This window comes from Ursus arctos, unplaced genomic scaffold (assembly GCF_023065955.2).
Source record: "Ursus arctos isolate Adak ecotype North America unplaced genomic scaffold, UrsArc2.0 scaffold_14, whole genome shotgun sequence".
NCBI lineage: Eukaryota > Metazoa > Chordata > Mammalia > Carnivora > Ursidae > Ursus > Ursus arctos.
The window spans coordinates 27,212,125-27,234,945 of NW_026622808.1; the positions used below are offsets into that span (position 1 = coordinate 27,212,125).

General features: G+C 54.7%; 1 protein-coding gene across 2 annotated transcripts in view; it reads left to right on the forward strand.

Annotated features, from left to right (window-relative positions):
* The first annotated feature begins 264 nt into the window (after window positions 1-264).
* SIN3B (SIN3 transcription regulator family member B) overlaps window positions 265-22,821 on the forward strand; it is a 35,972-nt gene continuing 13,415 nt past the window's right edge. The window contains exons 1-8 of one of the 2 annotated variants that reach the window (XM_026500449.4): window positions 265-389; window positions 635-741; window positions 2,006-2,159; window positions 8,449-8,649; window positions 10,591-10,734; window positions 17,373-17,495; window positions 18,602-18,691; window positions 19,133-19,251. In XM_026500449.4, coding sequence (XP_026356234.2) covers window positions 273-389; window positions 635-741; window positions 2,006-2,159; window positions 8,449-8,649; window positions 10,591-10,734; window positions 17,373-17,495; window positions 18,602-18,691; window positions 19,133-19,251 — 1,055 coding nt within the window. In that variant the 5' untranslated portion in view covers window positions 265-272. The remainder of the gene's footprint in view (window positions 390-634; window positions 742-2,005; window positions 2,160-8,448; window positions 8,650-10,590; window positions 10,735-17,372; window positions 17,496-18,601; window positions 18,692-19,132; window positions 19,252-22,821) is intronic. The other variant, XM_044384766.3, reaches the window with a different exon arrangement.

The window sequence follows — 22,821 nt, forward strand, 5'->3', positions numbered from 1 at the left end:
AAATTTTTCCAACTTTAAAAAATGTGAAGACCATTATGAGTTCGCTAGTGGAGCCGGACAAAACAAACGGCAGGACTTGGCTTGCTCAGTCGCACTATATAAGGCATTGGTTAGCTTTTCAATTTTGGGAGTAAGATCCCGGAGCAAGTCCTTCAAGGAGCCACGCCCCTCACACGACATCATCAAGCCCCCGCCCCCTCCGGGGCGGAGCCTGCGCATGCGCGGCTGGTCCTCGGGCGGGGGCGGGGCGGGCCGGGGCTCCGACTTCCAACATGGCGCACGCTGGCGGCGGCAGCAGCGGCGGCGGTGGCGGCCCCGCGGGCCGGGGGCTGAGCGGCGCCCGCTGGGGTCGCTCGGGCTCCGCGGGCCACGAGAAGCTGCCGGTGCACGTGAGTGCAGCCCCCACCCTCCCTCGGGAACCCTGTCGTCCGGCCCCCGGGGGCCGATGCCCCTCGCCCGGGCCCCGCCCGGCCCCGCCTCGGCCTCCTATCCTCACGGCCCCGGACCCTAGTCCCCTGACCCCTTACCTCGGCTCCTCGGAGGCTCGCCCCGTCCCCCTCCCCGCCAGGGACCCTTGTCCTCCGTCCCTTCCTCTGCCGACCCCCGCCCACCGGGACCCTCCCCCTCCCCGCAGGTGGAGGACGCCCTCACGTACCTGGACCAGGTGAAAATCCGCTTCGGCAGCGACCCTGCCACCTATAACGGCTTCCTGGAGATCATGAAGGAGTTCAAAAGCCAGAGGTACCCGCGGGACCCCTCCCCACCCCGGGGGGGCCGCCCTGGGCCGCGATCCGGCTGAGCGGGGTGGGAACCCCCCATCCCGGCTGCCTCTCCGCCCCAGTCGGATGACCTTGCGCAGGTCGTGGAACCTCTCAGAGACTCAGTTCCTTCTAAAAAATGGGAGTGGAGAGTATCCCCCTGTGGAGCTCTTGTGGGGATTCCTGGAAGGAGAGCAGGGATGGGGTGAGGAGAGAGCAAGAGAGAAGTCCGCAAGCGCGAGAGTCCGGTCCTGTCTTTACTCAAATTGATTTTTAAATGAATTTTGTTCATCAAGGATTTTTTAAAATTAATTTTAATTTTTTTAAGCACTACATTAAAATGTTGTTTGTCTTGATTACTGAGTGTTTTGGCTCCCTCTCCCCCTTAAATCCTGTCACCAAGGTGAGTGCCTCACCCAACGGCACCCTAGTCCCAGCACTGTTGGACAGTAATGCGCATAAAATGCTTTGTAAGGGGCCTGGCACATAGAAAGGGTTTTAAACACATTGGCTGATTTTGTAGGCACACAGGAGGGTTAGAGCTAGATGGGGGACCTGGAGATCATGCCATCCTCAGACAGGAGGCTCGCTTATGCTTAGAGTGGGCCAGGGCTTGCCCAGACCAACCTTAGGGGCAGTCAGGACTAGAACGCGGGCACTCTGACTCTTAGATTCTCAATGGCCTCATCCCCATCAGGCTGCTTCCCCCCTCTGAGGAAATGTGGCAGGGCTAGCCTGGTTTCCTTCCAGGAAAGACAAGCTAAAGCCTTGAGGGGCCCCCCTATAGCCATGAGGGAGACCCCTGGCATTGTTGTGTAACCCATACTCGCAAGGCCTTTGGTATTTATGCCTTGCCATCACTTGCTGGGATCAGCACCTGTGTCATAGTTCATCACGTTGCTTAGAGGGCTGTGGCCTCCTGCCACTTCTTGGAGTCCTGGACTTTCACTTGGCTCTCCTGACATTTTCAGAACTGAGCGCGTGTGTGCTCGGAGTGTTTTGGGGGAGCTGTGCCATGCAAATGTCCTGTGGTTCTCGCTAGGAGGGCACCGGGAGCCCGAGCCTGGTTACCATGGAAGTAGATGACACATAACACATTGGCTGAATCACACTGGTCACATTGCAGGGTGTTTTGTTGTCCTTCGAGAAGCTCATTGGGTGGCACTGTCAAGCGAGCTGGGAGTAGATTTCGCTTTCCAGGTGCTCCCCAGGACTGTTCTGCCCACTCTTATTCTTTTTCGTTCTAGCATCGATACGCCTGGAGTCATCCGACGCGTGTCGCAGCTCTTCCACGAACACCCTGACCTCATTGTTGGATTCAACGCTTTCCTTCCCCTCGGGTACAGAATAGACATTCCCAAGAACGGCAAGTTAAACATACAGTCGCCTCTGTCTAGCCAGGTATGCGGCTCTGGTGGTCTGGAGTGATCTGGCCCTAACACGGCGCGCCCTGGTACCCAGGTACTCAGGTCAGGCAGCCCGTCTTGTGTAGCTTGTTGCCGGAAAGCCAGCGAAGATCTAGTCTTTTTCTAGACACGCTGCTCCCTTCTAGCACAGGTCAAAACAGATCAAAATCCCTACCCAGCCAGCCTTTTTATCCCCCATTGATCCATTTGGAGGATTCAGATCAAGAGTGGATATGGTTGTTTGTGTCAGGGGGGCATTCTCTTTAACAGTTCTATGTCCTGTCGAAATAACCACCCACCATCACCAGGCTCTTACCCTGAGGCTCTCCCCGTGAGGGCGCCAGGCAGGCCGCACTTGTACTCCGGTATGGGCTCTCTCTAATCATCCCAGGTGCCAGCCACAAAATAAAGCTGTTGAGCTGCGTGTGGGAATTACCATTTTGTTGTCTCTGGGCCGCATTTCATTGCCAGCAGGGTCGTTGGCTCAGCTCAGGCTTGTGGCTTGGTTCCTTCTGTCTCTGGTGGCGGCTTGCTGCCTCCTCTGTCCCTACAGTCCCTTCTTGCCTGAGCCCACCAGACCCCCTGAGGAAACGAAAGCCTGCATGAGCTTTCCTCTTATAAAGTAGCCATTGCCTTTCCTCCACCTTGGCCCCGTCGCTGTAATGCCTTAGCAGGGTCCCTGACTCCACCCACGAGGCCCTCCCCCATGGCGACAGCCAAAGCGTCCCCAGACATTGCCAGATGACTGCTGGGAGCCCCATCGCCAACATCGAGAACCCCTGGTCTCCGTGAACCAGCTCTTTCAGCCTCTTCTGTCTCTGCCACAGGGCTTTGGGTTTTAGTGGGGATATAAAAATCTACCCCAGGAAGCCTTCTTTTGGTTCTGCCTCTGATGGAGGAGATTGCGGTGTTGTATCAACACAGGAGTCGCATTTGGAAGGAGAACAGCCAGAGGCAGTGTGACAGTGACCTCCCTCTCCGAGAGGGACCCGCATGTCAATTCTGCCTTCTCTCTATGCGAGGCAAGCTCCGCCACCAGCATGTTGCCTCATTAAAGCCGAGGAGAGCGTCTCAGTTTTGAAAAGGAATTCGCAAGCGCATGGCCGCTGAACTCCAGAGAGCTGCTTCCATTTCACATTTACAGATGGAGCGCGGCCAGCCAGCTGGAGGGCTCGGTGCTCCGGACGATGAAGAGCCATCACGGATTCATCTGCGGAACCATCACGGCTGGGAAGAAAAGCAGGCTCGTTTGCAGCGGTGCGCAGGGAGCACTCGGACGAGTCTGAACATGGGTGTGTTGTGACCATCACTCCCTAAGAAAGAGCGGAGGTCGGAGACCTCAGTTGTAGAAATCGCCTTTCTCAGTCCCGGACCATTGGAGCAGCTCAGCTTGTGCGGCTGGATCTCCGTGTGAACCGCACCGTGGTCACTTGGAGGTGCCCTTCCGGTCAGTAGCCATAAGGCCCTTGCTCTTGTGCTCCCTCCGTGGAGAGGTGCTGCGGACAGAGCGAGACCAGACCGGCCTTGTCTCCTCCTGACTTCACAGCTACTATGTAACCCGGCTTTGTGGTCTTGCTAAAGCCCGAAACCACGACGTCTAGGGCCCCCTTCTTCCGCTGCCCACTCTGTTTCTGTCCACATCGATTGAGCTGCCAGGTGTCCTGCCCTGCTTCTCAGCACTCCTTCCCACTAGGCGTAGGCGAGAAGGCCTCTTGGCATTCTGGAGTCCTTTGAGAGGCCACAGTAGCCCGAGAACTTCTCAGGGCTCAGGGCTCCCCACGTGCCATGCCCCGGTGATTTTTTTGTTTTACTGGTTTTTCTAGCTTCCGTATTTTGAGGTTCACCTTCATTGTTTTTTTTTCATTTCTCATCTCCTCGTGGGTCCTGTCAACTCCAGGCAGGGAGGGAATAGCTCTGAGGTGCTGGGGAAGAGGAAGCCGGGGAGTCCCAGGCTGTGGGGAGCCCTTGGTGCAGGTTTCTCAGCCTTGGCCCTATTGCCCTCGGGACCAGATTGTTCTTTTCTGGAGCAGGCTGTCCTGTGCACTCTACGGGGCTGAGCAGCAGCCCCGGCCTCCACCCTCCACCATGTGACAACCTAGAAGTGTCTCCACACGTCGCTAAGTGCCTTCTGGGGGACAGAACGGGCCTCTCTGAGAACACAAGTCTAAGAGGAAGACAGACAGACATGTGCCATGATGTGGGGCATGTCGCCCCAGGAAAGCCACGGCAGCATGGTGGGAAGAATGTCCCCTTGCTGGGGCTACAGCCTCCTGAGTCAGCATCATGTTGGAGCTGGTCATCGGGTCTTGGTTGTAACATCACTCCCCAGAGAGCCCTCTGCTCCCACCCCCCAGTCATTCTTGTACAGCCCCATTTTGTATATTGTAAAATTGCAAAGCCAGGGTTTGAAATTGGAAATCCAGTGTGTCTTGGTCGGCCTCGCCTGGCCGACTGAGCCCAGATCAGGCAGGACCCTTGTCCAGTTCATGACTGTGTCCCTGTTCTGGGGCGGTGCCAGGCACGTGTTGGAGGAGCAAGACACCGTGTGTCGGTGGGAAGGTGATGAATCTCAGCTCCCGGGTTCCGTTCAGAGCCAACCCTGCCTCCTGGGAGCCGGCCCCAGCCGGCTTGAACACAGGTAAAGGTTAACCCTTGAGCTCGTACGATAAGTGACCCTTTACATTCAGAGGCAGGCCTGCCGTGTTCTCTTTCGGGGGGAGGGTCATTTAGAAGTTCAGTGAGTCCCTGGTGGGTTGTCTCTCATATATGTGTCTTAGTCACACGCGGACCAGGTGTCGGCGGCCTCCTCTGTGCCAGGCGCTGGGGTTTATTCAGAGTCTGCTCGGGGCTCTTGCATGGCAAGGTGGGGACTCGTGAGATGCGGGTGGACAGATGAGAAATACGTGAGGGGCTTTAGTGAGTGAAGGCAGGGGCAGGGCTTGAGGGGCCATGGGCAGAGGCCACGTGAGAGCTCAGGAACCCTGCCTGTGTCTCGGGGCGGGGGTTTCCTGGGCCCGGTCTGAAGGCCTGAGGTGGCAATGAGTGGGTGTGCTTGAGAAACGCCCAGGGAGCCTGTGGGGTTGAGAGGTAAAGTGGAGAGGGTGGGGGAGAGAGCCAGGAGCATGGGGGAACCCGTAGAGAGTTCCAAAAAGGCCGTTCTGGCTGTGGTGCCAGAAGTGGACGGGGGGCGCCCCCCGCCCCGGTGATCCAGGCAGAGTGGGTGGTGATGAAGACTGGGGGGGGGCAGGGAGTCAGAGTGGGAAGTCCAAGGAGATTCTAGGATGCCTCAGGCTCTGGGTGAAGGTGGCAGCACCTGCTGGGGTGAGGGAGGCCTGGCAGCGGTGGGGACGGCAGGGGCGCCACTCTGTGTTTGGAATGTGCTGTTGGATGAGGTGTCTCGTATGTATCCCGGGGGCTGTGTGTGGCCACTCAGAGGTGGGCTGTGCAGGGCTGCCCATCGGTGTCTAGGAGTATACCTGACTGTGCCTGGATTAGGCCGCCCAGGGCAGGCACAAAAGAGAAGAAACTGGATTGTTCCGGAAGGGTCAGAGCAGGGGTTGGCCAAGGAGCCAGAGCCAGCTTGTATTTGTAGGAGAGTGGTTTTTACATTTTCCAGAGATAAATGTTCTTAAATTATGACAATATTAACATAAACTCACTTTTTGTAACTATTTAAAGTATACAATTCAGCAGGTTTGCGCGTATTTACAGTATCTTACAACCACTCCCCCCTGATTCCAGAACATTTTTATCGCCCCAGAAAGAAACCGTATCTCACAGTTCTTCTCTCCCACCAGCCCCTGGCAACCACTAATCCACTTTGTCTCTGCAGATTTGCCTGTTCTGGACGTTTCGTTTTGTTTCGGTGGAATCGTGTGTAACTCCTTGTGTCTGGCCCCCTCCCCACCCCGCATGATGGTGTCGAGGTTCATCCTCGCAGCCCGTGTCAGAGCTACATTCCTTTCTAGAGCTGAGGAATAGGTCGTCGTAGGGATGCGGCATGTGCGTTTATCCGTTACCGCTTGGTAGACGTTTGGGTCGTTGGCACACCTGTTCGCGATTCTCGAGTAGATACCTGGAAGTGGACTGGCCGGGTCACGCAGTAACTACGTTTGACTTGTGGAAAACTGCCAGGCTGTTGGCGGCGGCAGCTGCACCATTACTGTCTGGCCCTCCTTGCCAAGCCCTGGCCTTGAGGGGCTTCTCCATCTTGTCCCCGCGCCTCAGTCCAGGGCATGGGAAGGGGTGCACGGAGCTTGAAAATGCCCCTGAGGAGTGGTGCGGAGCTCCCACGAGCTCACAGCCTCCTCTGAACCAGATCTCCGCTCCGAGGCTGCCCCCTTGCCCGCCTCCCTGGCTCCTTTTAGCTCCTTCCACTGCCAGGCCAGCACACCTGGAAGGAATGTGGTAATCAGTAAGAGAGTCCCCAGAGGGCCTTAGGAAGCGTCCCACTGCCAGGGAGAGATGGTATTTAGAATTGTGGCTGCTGTGGGTCTCTTGTGTCTCTGCTTGTCTCAGCTCAGACTTTTCTAGAGTTGCCTCTCACCTACAGTTTGGGCTGAATTGTGTCCTCTCCCCAACCCCCCACCCCCACCCCAATTCATCGGTTGAAGTCCTAACTGTTAGTACGTCAGAATGGGACTGTTTTTGGAGACCTTTACAGAGGTCATTAAGGTAAAATGAGGCCCTTAGAGTGTCCCCTAATCCAGTCTGACTGGTGTGCTTATAAGAAGAGGACATTTGGACACGTGGAGCAACCCCCACACAGAGGGACGACCACGTGAGGACACAGAAGACGGCCGCCCACAAGCCAAGACGCCTCCAGAGATCCCACCTCTGCTGAACCTTGATCGTGGACTTCAGCCTCCAGGACTGTGAGGAACTAAATTTCTGTTGTGTAAGCCGCCCAGTCTGGTGTTTTGTTACGGCAGCCTGAGCAGAGTGGGACACACCCGCCCCGGTGAGAGCGAGCATGCCCAGCAAGTGCGTCTATCCTGATGACAGCTCTGCAGCTTTGTGCCCGGCGTTCCCCATCCTGCTGGAGTCTTCGGGTCCGTGGTTGGTGCCCCGTGCCGAGGGGGATGGAAACACCAGGCTGTCTGTTCTTCATCCATTCGTCTGATTATTCCCAACACTGGCTGGAGCCCACTCTGTTCCAAGCACTGTTCCAGGCACTTGGGCTATGGCAGTGAACAGTGTGGACTGTCTTCCCTCAGGGCGTTTGCCATCTGGTCAAGGGTGGACAGACAATAAAATAAGTAAAATACGTGTGTGTCGGAAGGTGACATGTGCCACAGAAAAAAATAGAGCAAAAAAGGGGCTCGGAGTGCTGGGAGACAGAGGCCATTTTGGTTTGGAGCCCCGCGTTCTGGAAGACTTGCTGAGAAGGTGTCCTCTGACAGATGCCTGGAGCTGCGCTGGGGGGTTCCTGACCTGCTCGAGAACCAGCCCCTGTGTGTGTCGGACCTGCAGGGTGCCGGGGGTCACTCCTGACAGCCCAGTCGTGGTTTGTGGGGAGTCATCAGACATGCATAAAGTTTCAGTTTAGAAACATAAACATCCCGTCCTTCAGGGGGGTGGGATCAGTCCCACCCCAAATCAGGATTCTGGGTTTCTAGAGAGAGACGTGTGTGTCTGTTTTCTATTTTTATTTGTATGGACAGAAAAGCACACAGATGGAGTGCAAGCACCATGACTGGTCAGGGCCCGTCTCTTCTCTTAAGTGACTTACCCCCGGCTTAGCAGCAAGAGTCCCACGGTCCTAGACAACCTGGGCGGTGGGCCCCCCCCACCTCCAGGGTCCCCACTTGCCCAGCGCTGCTGACAGCAGGTGCTTTCACGCCTCAAAACAGTCTTGCTGAATGGGCTGGCAGGAGATGTGGAAGGTGGCTTTTGTAAACACAGCCCCAAACTCCACTCTAGAGGGGATTAAACGATCCCGCTTCGCGTTTATTTCTCCTGCATGCTCATTTTTCAAGGTGTCGGGTGTCCGTCAAACTTCCATGCTCTTTGATCAGAGGGAGGTGGGTTCATGAGACTCACCGAGGACGGGGCAGACCCACGGCGCAGTGAGGGAGGGGTTACCTGCCTGTGTGTGCCCCCCGGCCCCCCCTCCCCGCTTCCCTCCCTCCAGGCCCCCACAAGGAACGTTCTCCTGCATCTCCTTAAAAACCTTGGCTCCTTGCTGGGTGTCGCTTGCTCTCAGACAGACCGTGGCTCTGGTGTTTCTTACATCTGTTTGCGGGGTCGGGACTGCCCGTAACTCACTGTCGTGCTGTTGGCAGGAGAATTCGCACAGCCACAGCGACTGTGCAGAGAACTTCAAGCCGCAGATGCTGTATAAGGAGGACAAGCCGCAGGTGCCCTTGGAGTCGGACTCCGTGGAGTTCAACAACGCCATCAGCTACGTGAACAAGATTAAGACGCGTTTTCTAGACCACCCAGAGATCTATAGGTCGTTCCTGGAGATCCTGCACACTTACCAGGTACGAGGCCCCGCATCACACTGGGTGGGTGCAGGTGGTGCCATCCCGCTTTCAGGGGGCATCTGAGGCTTCCGCATTTTCTGGTCTGAAATTCATGAAATCCTGTACAATTCCAATGCGTTTTTTCCCTTTTTTTCCCCTTTGCATTAATCTTTTTCTTTTTACTGTAATAAAGTATACATAACATAAAACTTACCGTTTTAACCCTTTTTAAGTGTCCAGTTCAGTGGCATTAAGTACATTCATGCGTGCAGCCTTCCCCACCATCCATCCCCAGAGCTTGTTCATCGTGCAGAACTGAGACTGTCCCCATTGAGCAGTAACTCCTGCAGCCCCTCCCCCAGCCCCGGCTCCCACTGTCGCACTTCCCGTCTCTGTGAATTCGACAGCTCGAGGGACCTCCTATAATACAGTACTTGTCCTTTTGTGTCTGACTTCTTTGGCTCACGGTGATGTCCCGGAGGGTCATCCGTGTTGTAGCCTGGGTCAGAACTTCCTTCCTGTTTAAGGCTGGAGAACATTCCATGGCCTGGACGCACCACTTGTGTTTATCTGTTCATCCATGCCTGGACACCGGAGTTGCTCCCGTTTTTGGCTCCTGTGAATAATGCTGCTGTGAACAGGGGCATCCAGATACCTGTTGGAGTTTGGTTTTGTTAGGATTTTCATTTGCTCCTCGAGGCCCCTGTGCATCCCAAGAAGTGCTAGGAAACTCACAGTACAGGGATTTAGAAAGAACCTGAGAAGATGGTCTTCTTTTTATAAGACGGCTTCGCTAGTGTTTTGACAACACAGCTCCCCTCTGTTGATGCTGATTACAAGTGGATTACAAGTGGGCCCTGGGCCAGGCAGCGGGGCAGCGGAGATGAATGGCTGCTGCTTAGTTCAGTCGGGATGTGGAAGAGACTTAGAGATGGATGGGGTGGGAAAAAGGGAAGCGTGTAGAAGTCTGTCCGGATTCACGGTTGCGAGCCCCGACTGGGGCCGGTGGGTGGGGTTGTCAGGAAGGGCCGATTCAGCTTGAATCCTGAGAAATCAGTCAGAACCATCAGGCAAATGAGTATAGACAAAGAGTGGACTTTCTCGGTACTGGAAACAGCCTATGCAAAATCCTGGGGGTCAGAGCAGACCGCCAGCTTCAGGGGACCTGAGGGAAGGGGAGGGAGACATCAAGGGCTCTTGAGGGGTCGTCTCATGCCCTTTCCAGCCACGGTGTGGGAATCTCGAGCTGTGTGCTTTGGGAGAGCCCCAGTACCGCCACCTCTTGCTCTGTCACATTCTCGGGGGTAAAGTTGACAGGGATGTATTTCTAATGGCCATCCTGAGTTCTGCTTCCTGAGTTCCTGCCCTCCCGACCCGGGTCCCCTTCAGTCCTCATCTTGTTGCTTTAAGCTCTGGATTAGGCCATCTTCCTTGAACTCTTGGGGTCTTTCTGACTCTGGGTGGCCAGGTCCCTTGTCCTGGTAGTGCCTTTCCTTCCCTCGTCACCCTGTTTCCAAGGCCCAGTGCCAGCTCCCCACTCCCCGCCCCCTGTCCAGCTTAAAGGGCCCCCTTTGCCCTTGTGAGGGCAGTGGGTTCGTCACTGACCATGTACTTCCCCTGCCTCTGGTTGAGCACACGCAAAGACTGAGGCCAGATCATTCCATGACTGTGTCCCTGACCACATCCCCTCCCACTCCCACGTAAGCCCCATCCCTGGCCAGGGCTCGGGCTCTGTTGTGGGGTGGGACGAGGACAGAAGCATTCAGGGCACCCCGAGTTGTTAGGGTGGTGGACTGGGTTCCTTTCTCCCAGCGGTGGCGGGCATGGGCTCTGCCAGGCGGTTCTCTGTTTCGTGAGTCATCCTTCTGTCCCCTCCACGGTGGGATGCCTGAATGTCACAGCCTGGGGTGCCTCGTTCCTTGGCTAATGACTCATTTTCCCTTTCCTGAAAATCGGCAGAAGGAGCAGCTAAGCACAAAGGGCCGGCCATTCCGCGGCATGTCTGAAGAGGAGGTGTTTACCGAGGTGGCCAACCTCTTCCGGGGCCAGGAGGACCTGCTGTCCGAGTTTGGACAGTTCCTGCCTGAAGCCAAGCGGTCTTTGGTGAGTACGGAGTGCCCACCTTGGCCCAAGGGCCACCTCCTCAGCTGGGACCCTGTTGGGAGGTGGAGAGCATCCCGCTGTGGAGACCTGCTTGTAACCAGTGCCTATGGGAAGGTGCCGGTGGGGGCAGTCTGAGGCTTGGCAGTGACTGCGGAGTGGGGGCAGAGGGCAGAGAGGGTGAGGAGGGGCCTGAGATGGGGAGGTTGGGGGTGCGGACTGCATCATCAGCCTTGTTCACCCCGTCATGGCCTGAGGCCTGCTGGGTTGCGCTTTCCATATCCTCTTTTCATTGTATTTTCTATGAACATAAGGCTTTCTTAAAAATTGAAGTAAAATTCACATAACATTAAATGCACCATTTAAAGTATACCGTTCAGTGGCATTTGGTACATTCACAGTGTTGTGCAGCCAGCACTTCTGTCTAGTTCCAGAACGTTCTCATCACCGCAAAGGAGACCCCGTCCCTGTGAGCAGTCACTCCCCATTCCCCCTCATCCAGGCCCTGGCACCCACGCACCTGCGTCTGTCTCTGGAGATGGATCTGTTCTGCACATTTCATGTGAATGGGATCCCACACCCTGTGGCCTTTAGTGTCTGGGTCTCGCGCAGCGTGAGGTTTTCGCGGTTCATCCACGTCGCAGTGCGCATCGGTGCTTCATCCCTTTATGTGGCCAAGTCACACTCCGTTGTGTGGACGGACCACATTTTACTTATCCAGCCATCCGTTAGTGGACATTCGGGTGGTTTCTTTTTGGTGATCGTGAATGACGCTGCTGTGGACATGGGCGCAGGAGGATTTGTTTGAGTCCCTGTTTTCACTTCTTCGGGGTCTGTACCCAGGAGTGGAATTGCCGAGTCATACGGTGACTGTTTCACTTTTTGAGGAACTGCCAGACTCTCTTCAGGGCAGCTGCGCCATCTTCTGTTCTCACTAGCCATGTACTTCACATTGTCCCCAACACCTGGTGTCTTGTTTTTTTAAATTACGGCAGAGTCATTGTGAAGCTGGACCTCATCGTGGTTCTGATTTCCATTTCCCTGGTGACTAATGATATTGAGTGTCTGGCGTGCCTGTTGGCCATTTGTATACCTTCTTTGGAGAACTAAGTCCTTTGCCCCTTTTTTAGTTTGTCTCTATTATTGAGCTGTAAGGGTTCTTTATATATATATTCTGGGTACTAGGCCCTTATTAAAAATTTTTCTCCTTTTTGTAGGTCGTCTTTTCACTTTCTTGTTAGTGTCCTTTATTTTTATTTTTTTTTTAAGATTTTATTTATTTGACAGAGAGAGACACCGCGAGAGAGGGAACACAAGCAGGGAGAGTGTGAGAGGGAGAAGGAGGCTTCCCGCTGAGCAGGGAGCCCGATGCGGGGCTCCATCCCAGGACCCTGGGATCATGACCTGAGCTGAAGGCAGACGCTTAACGACTGAGCCTCCCAGGCACCCCTTGTTAGTGTCCTTTAATGCACATGTTTTTAGTTCTGATCAAATCCAATTATCTATTGTTTCTTTTGTTGCTCATGCCTTTAGTGTCTCAGAATCTATACCAGATCTGAGGACAGGAAGGTTTCTCCCTGTATTTTCCTCTAAAAGTTTTTATAATTTTAGCTTTCATAGTTAGGTCATTGATGCATTTTGAGTTAGTTTTTGTTGTATATGGTGTGAGGTAGGGATCCATCATCATTCTTTTGCAAGTGGAGATCCAGTTTTCCCAGCACTGTTTATTGAAGCGACTTTTCTGTTCCCATTGAATGGTTCTGGCACCCTTGTTGAAAACCGGTTGACCATAGTTGTATGGATTTGTTTCTGGACTGTTTGTTCCAGTCCATTGATTCCCACGTCTCTTCTTAGGCCAGCACCACACTGCCTTGATTACTGTAACTTTGTTTTAAGTCTAAAATGAAGAAGTGATTTGAATTGTGTTCTTTTTCAAGATTATTTTGTCTAGTCAGGGCCTCTCAGAATGCCATATAAACTTGAAGATCAGCTTTTCCGTTTCTGCAAAAAAGGGGGAAAAGTCATTGGGATTTTGATAGGGATTGCACTGAATCTTTAGAGTGCTTTGGGGAATGTTGCCATCTTGATAATGTTAAGTCTTCTGATCTGTGAACATGAGGCATCTTTCCATTTATTTAAATCTTCTTTAATTTCTTTCAGCAACATTTTGTGGTTTTTGATGTACATGTCTTGCACCTCCTAAGTTAAATTTATCCCTAAATATCTTATTCTTGTTTTCTTAATTTCATTTTTGTATTGTTCGTCATGTACGTATGTACAAATACCACTGATTTTTGTGTGTTGATTGTGTGTCCTGCAGCTTTGCTGAGTCTGTTTACCAGCTTTAATAGTCTTGGTACATTCGCTAGGATTTTTTATATGCATGTTACCATGCCATCTGCTAATAGAGATAGTTTTCCTTCTTCTTTTCCAGTTTGAATGCCTTTTAGTTCTTTTTCTTGGCCTAATTGCTGTGGTGGAGCCTCTAGTACTGAGCTGAGTAGAAGTGGTGAGAGGAGGCACCCTTGTTTTGTTCCTGATCCTAGAGGAGAAGCCTTCCATCTTCCACCTGAGTGTGCTGGGAGCTGTGGGCTTTTCATAAACACCCCTTAATCCAACTGAAGAAATACCCTTCTGTTCCTAGTTTGTTGACTGTTCCTTTTCCTCTTTTTGTTCCTCTCTGCTTCGGATGGTGACCTGGGGCCTGCGCACATGAGAGGTCCCCTCACCACCCCCCCCACCAAAGTGCATCACTACCACCTCTCCTGGGTCCTGCTTCTAAGTGAAGCTGCAGTGGGGGGCAGGGCTGGGGGGCGCAGCAGTATCAAAGTGGGAGGGGCTTGGTGGGGTGGGTGCAGGAGTCTGGGTTTGGGTACCATCAAGAATCACATGACCTTCCAGTGTGCATGAGTGCTGCCTCAAAGTCGGGATGCCACCCAGAAACACTTCCTGACTCAAAGTCAGAGAAGCTCTGTGCCTCTGCGGGATTGACGTCAGGTCCTGGAGCTGTCGCCCATCCTTCACCCTGCCTGGAGCTCTGGGTGTCCTTAGGGGCTGGAGGGCTAGGCAGAGCCCCGGGAGCACACAGCCTGGGCCAGGACGCTCACTCTGTGTCCGCAGGTGCTCAGGAGGGCTTGAGCCAACCACGTCACTCACTTCCCGGGCCTAGTTGCCTTCTCTCTCACATGGCGATGGAGGCCCCCCTGCTCAGCCTTGGCGAGCCGTCATCCTCTAAGTGCTTCGCACTCGGCCCAGCACGTGTGCAGTGCTGCAGGAAGAACAGCTCTGACTGTTGAGGAAAAGTACGCAGAGGATCCAGATGGATTGTCCCCGCCCCCTCCCAGTGCCAATGTCGCCCGCCGCCCTGCCCTCCCCAAGTGTCCACCCAGGCGGCAGGGCCTTCCTCTGCCTCCCCAGGGCCCACTGGCCTGCTGCCTGTGGCAGGCCCCTGAGGAGTACCTGGGGAGGGCTGGCAAAGCCCTCGTGTGCGATTCCCGACCCCTCCCCGGGGGACAGGGAGCTCACCTCCACCAAGGACAGCTTTGCTCCCAGCTGAGCCCATCTCCTCGTGTCCCCACCCTCATGTCCACTCTTAGCTGCCACCGCCCCCCCCCTCCCCAAGCACAGCATCCCTCCTTAGGCTTGGTGCGCTTTTCCCAAATAATGTCTTGTGCTGTCCTGGCATCACTCTCATTTCTTTCTCTGCTTGCCAGAGAGCCTCCTAACTGGCTCCAGGGGCCACATAGACGAGGAGCAGAGGAATCTCACTGCCTCCTGCCCGCTGCGCACCCTTGTGTGGGTGCGGCCTGAGGCACAGTTGCAGGCACTCGGGCCTCCAGGTCCCAAGAGCTGGGGCTGTGCGCTGCCGCGTGCCGGCTGACCCTGACTCGCCCCCTTGTGTGGCCCGCTTGGTCATCCTCTGTCCTTGGTCCGCTGTCATCCTCTTGGATCTGCCTCTTACATCTCGGCTCCAGCCTCTCTGATGGCGGCTCTTTCCCTGAACCCTGCCCTCGCTGGGGGCAGCGCGGGAGACAGGGGCAGCCCTCCTTCACCCCCCCACAATCCCCCTGGGAAGGAAGGCCTGGCTGAAGCTTTCTCCGCTCTGGCAGAGATCAAGGGGCCAGGGACGTGCCCTTTCTCTACACCCCAAGGAGGCTGGAGAGAGCAACCGTGCCTGGACAGGAGCTGGACCAAGGGCACACAGTTGAAGGGCCCTGGCAGGTCACCTCCCCCGAACCTCAGTTCCTCCTCTAGGAAGCGGCCATGAGGATGTCTCCCCCTAAGCCCTCTGGAAGGTTCCTCAGCAAAGTGCTTGGCCTGGGTGAGGGGCTGCGAGCAGAGCCCCTTCTGCTACAGCTGTGGGGGCCAGGGCACGGCAGAGGCTCGGGAACCGATAAGCAGGCTGTGGGGCTCTGCAGGCCTGCCACAAGGACAGCCTTAATTAGTTCCCTCTTGTGATTTCCTCTTGGTGTCGGTGACTCAGTGCTGGGCGGGCTGCAGGGGGCAGTGGAGCCCCCGTCCTCTGATTGCTGTGATCGCGGCGCCCCCTGCTGGGCACCACTCAGCACTTACGAAGCTGGACCCCGACAAAGCCTGCCCTGGAGAAATAAGCATCTCCCTCAGAAAAGCACCTGCCCACACAGTTTCTGGAAATAGCATTCGTTATCAGTTCAGCAGGGCTTATTGATTAGAGCGTCTTGTACAGTTTAAGCGATTGAATCAGTTTTTTAAAAATTATTCAAAATACCCACATAGAATCTGTTGTATAATTTGATCTTTATCTTCACCGTCCTTTATATTAAATTTTGAATTTCTATTAAAACAGCAGGAAAAAGAAACCAAAGATGAAATTTGATACTGTTCTAATTAAAAGTGGGCTAAGTCAGAGTCGACAAACTTTTTTTTTTTTTTGTGAAGGGCCTGATAGTAAGTGTCTTAGGCTTTGCAGGCCGGTGGGTCTCTATCACAAAGACCTGGGAAAGCAGCATTGGATGGTATGTCAACCAGTGGGCATGGTTACGTGCCAATAAAACTTTATTTATAAAAGGGGGCTGAGCATGGTGACTATGTCAGCCCCTACCCAGAGGGTCTTTAAGGGTCCATCTAGCTCACATGTTCACAAGTGGGGACACGTAACTATAAAAAGTAAGAGCTGCCTGAAGTGTTAAGGACACTGGGTAAGACTAAGCTTGCCTTCCAGCTGGGGAAGCGTGGCTGGGCCGCAGTGGGTCTGTCTCCCTGGGAGGCCCCTGGTCCACTCAGCACCTCACGGTGCCACCTGGCCGCCTCCTTTACGGGTTGGTGCCTGCACCTGTTCCGGCATCTACAAAATGGAATAGTTGAAAGTGTTTCCACTTAAGGTTCTTAGAGTAGCTCTGAATCTTCAGAAGACTGTTCTCCAGAGAAGCATAATCCCCTAAGGGCCAGGTTTTGCATATAGTTAAATGATAGGTCTTTAATATTACCATTGTAATTATTATCATAAAAATCATGCCCGTTCATGAGAAAATCAAGCACTAGTTAGGACATTAGGTGTGAAAAGTAAACTTCCCCTTGTCTCAGTTTCCTGGTTGCTCTCTTCAGAGTTCAGGTACTCTCAAGTGTCTTATACCATGTATTTTTCTAGAAATTTCCTACACAGGGACAAACAAGTGTTTATCCTTTAAGAAAAGCTAAATGGTATCCTGTTTATTCTGCTCCTTGGGTTTTTTTCTTGTTCCTTAAGAATGTATCAGGTATGCCTGTCCCCAGCAGGGGGGCAGAGGACACAGACACAGAGCTAGCTCGCTGGTATCTGGTAGTTCTGGCTGTTTTGCTTGGATACACCACGACTTACCCAGCCCACACCTCAGGCCAGCAGTACTCCCTTCAGGTGGCATCTCCACATCCCAGGTCCGGTGGTGGGGTGACTTGCGAGGTACCTCCCTGGCCCAGCACACATCTTGCAGAGAACCCAAGGTCTGTCTGTCTTCCCCGTGTCTGCTCAGCTTTCTGGCACATTCGCATAAATGCCAGTCCTGAACTGTTCATCCAGAACCGTTCCTCATAAATATTGCCAACACCCTGCGGATACCCCACTTGTGATGGCCGTTCCTGTCTGAAGCGTAGAGCCTGGGAGGACCAGTGAGGGAGGATGACAGTCCTCAAGACCTGTTTTTCCATTCGTAGAAAAGAACACAGACTTGGCTGGAAGGCCCGCCAAGGGACCTGGTGGCCGTCAGCTGTTTCTTGCTGCCAGGGCTTTGTGCCTTTCAGTCCCCTGCCTGAAATGCTTTCTGTGGGGCATGCAAGCATGCAGGCGGACTCCTGTTGTCAGTGGTGTGTGGGGTGAGCCCTACACACCAAAGCCCAACGCTGGTGTCTCCCTACTGTGCCCTCCTTCCCTAGCAGGACCCTCATCCGTCGCGGCCTTCCGTGCGCCTTCTCCCACCTTCACGAGGTTAGGATTATGATAATCTGGGTACGCCGGTCTCTCCCCTGGTAAACAGGACATCTCAGGAGCTAGAGTCTCCTCGCGTGCAGATGGGGGCCGTGGGCTGAGCCCGAGTTGGTTCCACACACCCACACACACCAAGAGCGCGTACTGAGCGGCCCAGCTGTATCTCTCCAGCACGAATCACTGCCCGGGTTTGTGTTCTTAGTTCACAGGAAATGGGCCCTGTGAAATGAACAGTGTCCAGAAGAGTGAGCATGAGAAGAATCTGGAACACAGCAAAAAGCGCTCTCGGCCCTCACTCCTCCGTCCGGTGTCCGCACCAGCCAAGGTAACCATCAGCTGTGCGCATAGATCCCGCCTACACAGACACCCAGCAACCTGGCCCTCCCTGTAGACGACCTAGGGAGCGATGGCAGAGGCTCTAAGCCGCAGGCCCGGGGCATGCGCGGAGTCTGGACCCTGGACTCACTGGAATTCACCAGCCGTGGGACCTTAGGAGGTCGGCTCACCTCTAAGGTGGCTGTTCACCCATTACCCGTGGCTCACAGGATTGTTATGAGAAGCGTTACCTCTTCCTGTGGAAACAGGAGGTACTGCCAGGTCCACTCCATGGTGGCTCTTTCATGGGCAGGGCCACCGTGTGCAGTTGTGCAGGTCGGTCACTGCACAAGGAGCACTGTTGAAGGGTGAGAGGGGCTGAGATCCAGCTCCTGCTGCACTCATCACCCATCCTGGTGATTGTCTAATTCCATCGTTTTTTGTGTGTTTACTAGTTGGCTTTCTGCTGTAGGGAAGAGCTTTTCCTTCGTTTCCCTTTATTGGGTTACCTACATCAACAGGGACTCCGGGTTGTAATCCGTGACTTTTATTGTTCATCTTGGCATCTAAACTGTCTCAGATTTGGCTGGTGGGACCCTTTCCAGCTGGCTTCTGTGTCCTCTAGACATATCGCCACATTGGGAGATGGTTTTGTAGGGTCCTCGATGCCCCAAGAGTATAGCCAATTCTGGTCTAAGTCCAGCTTAGAGACAAAAGTGTCACAGAGATTAAAGCCCAGGCTTCTCTAGGATCATCTTGTCTTCTTTCTGTCCCCTTGCCACCACCATCACAGCCACAGGACAAAACAGGCAGGCGAGAGGTCTCTGATACTGCATCCAGGGGTACATCTCCCTTGCTATTCCAATTTTGTGATACTCCTGCCTGTTACCAAAAGCCCTAAACTGCCGAAATTTAGAGCCCCAATCGTGGGTGGAACAGCTGTGACTGTCACCCTTCACTAGGCCGCGGAGGCTGAGGTGGGTGGTCCTGAGATTTCCTCCACAGGGGTCCCGGGCAGACCCCATCCAGCCCCTCGTGACAGCTGCTGTCAGGAGAGCTCATCATCGGCGACGTTGTGACTCTGACAAAGTCACAGCACGGAATTTCTCTCCACAGAAGAAAATGAAACTCCGAGGTACCAAAGACCTGTCCATTGCTGCCGTGGGGAAGTATGGCACTCTGCAGGAGTTTTCCTTCTTTGACAAGGTGAGCTGTCGAGGCCAGCCTCACCCAGCTCGGGTGTGCGGGACGGGAGCCCCTGGAAAGGGTGCCGGTAGGGTGGGCAGCGGCTGGGGCAGGCTGGGGAGAAGGGCTGGCACCCAGCTTGCACGGTGGGAGGCGGTGCGGGCAGGAGGCGGCGGAGCTCGGAGCGCACGCAGGTTTGAAGACACACATTGGCCTCCCCGAAGCTGTGTGGCTTTTCGAAAGCCAGGGTCGGTGGCAGGAGCCAGGAAGTTGGTCCCGTGCACATACCCTCCAAGCTAAGAATTAGTTGTCTGGAGACCCTTGTCCTGCCGGCCACATCCTGTCACTTGAGAGTACGTGCATCGGTGGCTCCTTGTTCACCTAGTGATGTCTGAGCCAAAGGGTGGGGGGAGTGCAGGTCAGCCTGGCCCTCCAGGGCCCCCTCGTTCCCTCTCCCCGCAGGTTCGCAGGGTGCTGAAGAGCCAGGAGGTCTACGAGAACTTCCTCCGCTGCATCGCGCTCTTCAACCAGGAGCTCGTGTCCGGCTCCGAGCTCCTCCAGCTCGTCAGCCCATTTCTGGGGTGAGTGACACTTCCCACACGGGTGTGTGTCCATAAACTGTCCACCCTTCTGTTGCTTGTCGCTTTCGGAAAACGGTAAATGCTTTCTTTGATTTTCGTTTGTAAGTCGCCATGGTGGCGGAGGTCGTTCTAGATTAAGCCGCAGTAGAGTGAGAAAGAACACAGGCCCTGGGCTCTTCTCCCACCGTGACAACCAGGATGCTGACACTTGCACAATCCACCCGTCCTGTCGGGTTTTCCTGGTGCGTGCGTGTGCGTGGGTGTGCGTGCGTGGGTGTATAGCTCCATCACCTGAGAAGGTTCCTGTGTCACCACAACAGTCAAGAGACCGAGCGGCTTCAGAACCACAGGGATGCTTGTGTTGACCTGTGATACCCACACCCACGTCCCTCGTCCGCCCCACCCCAGTCTCAGCCGCACACCCCCGGCAAGCCCCTAACCTGCGTGACAGAAGTGTTCTGTAGCTGGAATTACACAGTACACAACCTCTGGGGATTGGGTTTTCTTCACCCAGCCTAATCCTCTAGAGATGCACTTGATGCGTGCTTTTAAAAATTCTGCCAATCAGAAATTGCCAGGAGGAAGGAAATGGCCACTCGGCACCCCTGCTGGCCAGAGAGAAGCCCTGTTCACGGGGCCAGCGGGCCGCTTCCAGCACAGGCTGCCGAGTGGGGCAGACCCTGCGGGCTGGGCGGCCGCCGGGAGGACAGAGGTTTTCTAGGAGGCGAAGGCTCGTGCCGGGGGCACTTTAGGAGCGGAGTGGGCCGGCCCAGCATCGCCCCTGCTCGTCAGCTCTGTCGCATCGGGCGAGTTCCGTAGACAGTCTGAGTCTCCGTGTTCCTGTGATGAAACGGGGATGTCTAGAGGCAGCATGCGCGGTTTCAGAGCGCTCCACGGGGGCCGTACACGTACGACCTGTGAACCGGCGTCTGGAACGCGGCGAGTGCACATTATACAATGACTGTAGCAGCTTCGTTAACCCTCACGTCCTCCCCAGGGACAGCTGCGTCCTGAGCCCTTTACTGTTAATTTGAAAAAGTTTTTTAACTTTTCTTTTTAAATATAAAATAAAGCACAGATCCAGGAAACCTCATGATGGGTGACTTGATGAGTCATTTTTAGGCAAAGCCCCTTGTACCACCCAAGTCACACACGGACCTTCGCCGGCCCCCCGGAGCCCCTCCCTGTGCCATCCCATCATGCTCCCCCAAACGTATCACCTGGGAGCGAGCGCCTCCCTACACTAAGGGTGGCGTGGCGCGGGTCCTGTCAAGCTCACGGCTCACTCCTGCCTCCTCGTCTGGGTTTCATTTTAGGACGCATCTGGGAGTCTCTCCCCACTTGACTCCCTGCCGTTTCTGTGGTGGCAGCCCCGCACCTGCAGTCCCATCCTCCACGTCCCTCTGTCCACCAGGAGGCAGTGGCATCCACGTTCTGTGGTTCATTCACGGATTTATGCGTGCAGTGGGGGTGCAAAAGAGAGAACCTCAACAGTATTATTCACCTTTTGGCGGCCCAGGGTAGATGCTTGATTTCTTCCTTTATCACAATGGTTGGGTGATGAGTCATATTCCTGTCCTATCAGGACCAATCAGGGACCAATTCTTTTTTTCTTTCCTTTTTTTAAAGCATCCTACGGGCTCATAGACACATTTGATGTGTTTCAATATATTTCTTATTTTTTTAAAGATGTATTTATTTTAAAGAGAGAGCCTGAGTGGGAGGGCCAGAGAGAGAGGGAGAGAGACTCAAGCAGACTCCCCGCTGAGCGTGGAGCCCGACACAGGGCTCGATCCCCCGACCCCAAGATCACAATCCGAGCCGAAACCAAGAGTCCGATGCCTGACGAACTGCGCCACCCAGGCGCCCCCGTTTTAGTATTTTAAAGACGAGGAGGCTGAGGCCCAGAGTGAAAACGTCCCCCTTTCCTCAGAGAGCTTGCCGTGGTGACGGGTGGGTCTAGGGTGGCTCTGCCTAGAAGCAGCTGGCCCTTCGCCCCTCCTCTGCCCTCCGGGCGTGATGCTGTCAGGCTGGGCTGCAGCATCCTTTTTTTTTTTTGAATTCGGTACTTCTTGGGTGTGTTTCCATGTGAGTTGTGAGTCGACATGATCGTTGGTGGCGACTGCGCACTGTTCCCTCACTTGTACGAATCAGGGTTTTCTCAGCAGGGCCCGTAACGAAGGACGTCTGTCTCCAGTCTCTATAGTCAGTGCTAAGGTCACGCTCCATAGGTTGGGATACTCGGAGGTCAAGTTAGGGTCGTCAGGCAGTGCTTCCTAAGGTCCTGAGAGGGTGCACACGTCACGGTGACCTTTTCACTTGGGTTCGCTTTCCCAGGCTGCTGAAGATCCCTGGCCCAGAGCGGGATGGCGCTGTTACACACCCTCGGCTAAAGCGTGGCTGGCTTTTTCTATGGGCTTGGATTGCACGCTCACTCCCGCGGCAGTGTGTCTGGGAGCTCAGAATCCAGTGCTCTGGCTCTGGGTCCCAGCTGGGGAGGGGATGCTGTTGCTGGAAGGATGAAGTGCTGTGGCGGGTGAGGGGCCTGTGGCGGCCTGTGCCGGGCAGGTTGCCCAGTTGGGTGGGTCACCAGCCCCAAGTCCGAATTGGGACCCTGCCACCTACCAGCAGCACGAGAGTTTCTTTGTTTGCAAAATGGCCAAACCTACCTCCTGCCATTGTCGGAGTGGGAGGGTAGGATTAAGGGAGAAGAATAAAGGAGCTCAAAATTGGAGGTGCTGAGCAGGGGGGCAGTGTCGGGTGGGGGTCCGCTGTTCCTAGTTCCACGTGCAGAGAGCAGCGTTGGGGGAGGCCCACGGGGGTGTGCAGCAAAGAACTACAACGGGCTGTGCTCGCTCGCCTTGCTGTCACGTCTGGCTGGGCTAGCGATCACCTCCACAAGACCTCCCTCGTGTTGTGAGCCTCGGCCTGGGTTTGCACGCCCAGGGGCAGCCAGGCACGGGGGGCCCAGAGATCTGCCACCTGCTGACGGCACAGCGGGAGTTGGGCCTGGCGTGGGCTGTGTCAGAGTGACAGTTCCCCCTTCAGAGAGCTTTCACGTTGGCGTTTATCACGGCTGCAACGTTAGATGTCCTTTGCACGGGTTTTGTTGATGTCTTCCCTCTCCAAGTTTCCGTTTGCTCGTGGGTTTTCCTTGTGAGCGGAGTTGGCACGGGGTCCCTACAGCGGGGCTCAGTGGATGGCCATGTCAGGAGGGGAGTGTGTGGTTCACAAAGGGAGCTGCGGGAGGCAGGATTGCCGTGCCACGTGTCAGAGTTACTGCATCCTTGCGGTAGGATTTTTTTTTTTAAGATTGTTTTAAGTAGTCTCTACACCCAGTGTGGGGCTTGAAGTCATAACCCCAAAATCAAGAGCCGCATGCATGCTCCACCAACTGAGCCAGCTAGGCGCCCCCGGTAGGGTTTGATACTCATTTAATCACAAATTCAGGTGACATTGGGGGCCAGTTGTATTAAAACCTTCCCATTGCTTGGCCGTTACATCATGACTTGCGTGATCATGTCTGTGGAGGGTTTCCTGGGAAAGGATCTCAGGTAAGAAGACTCTGGA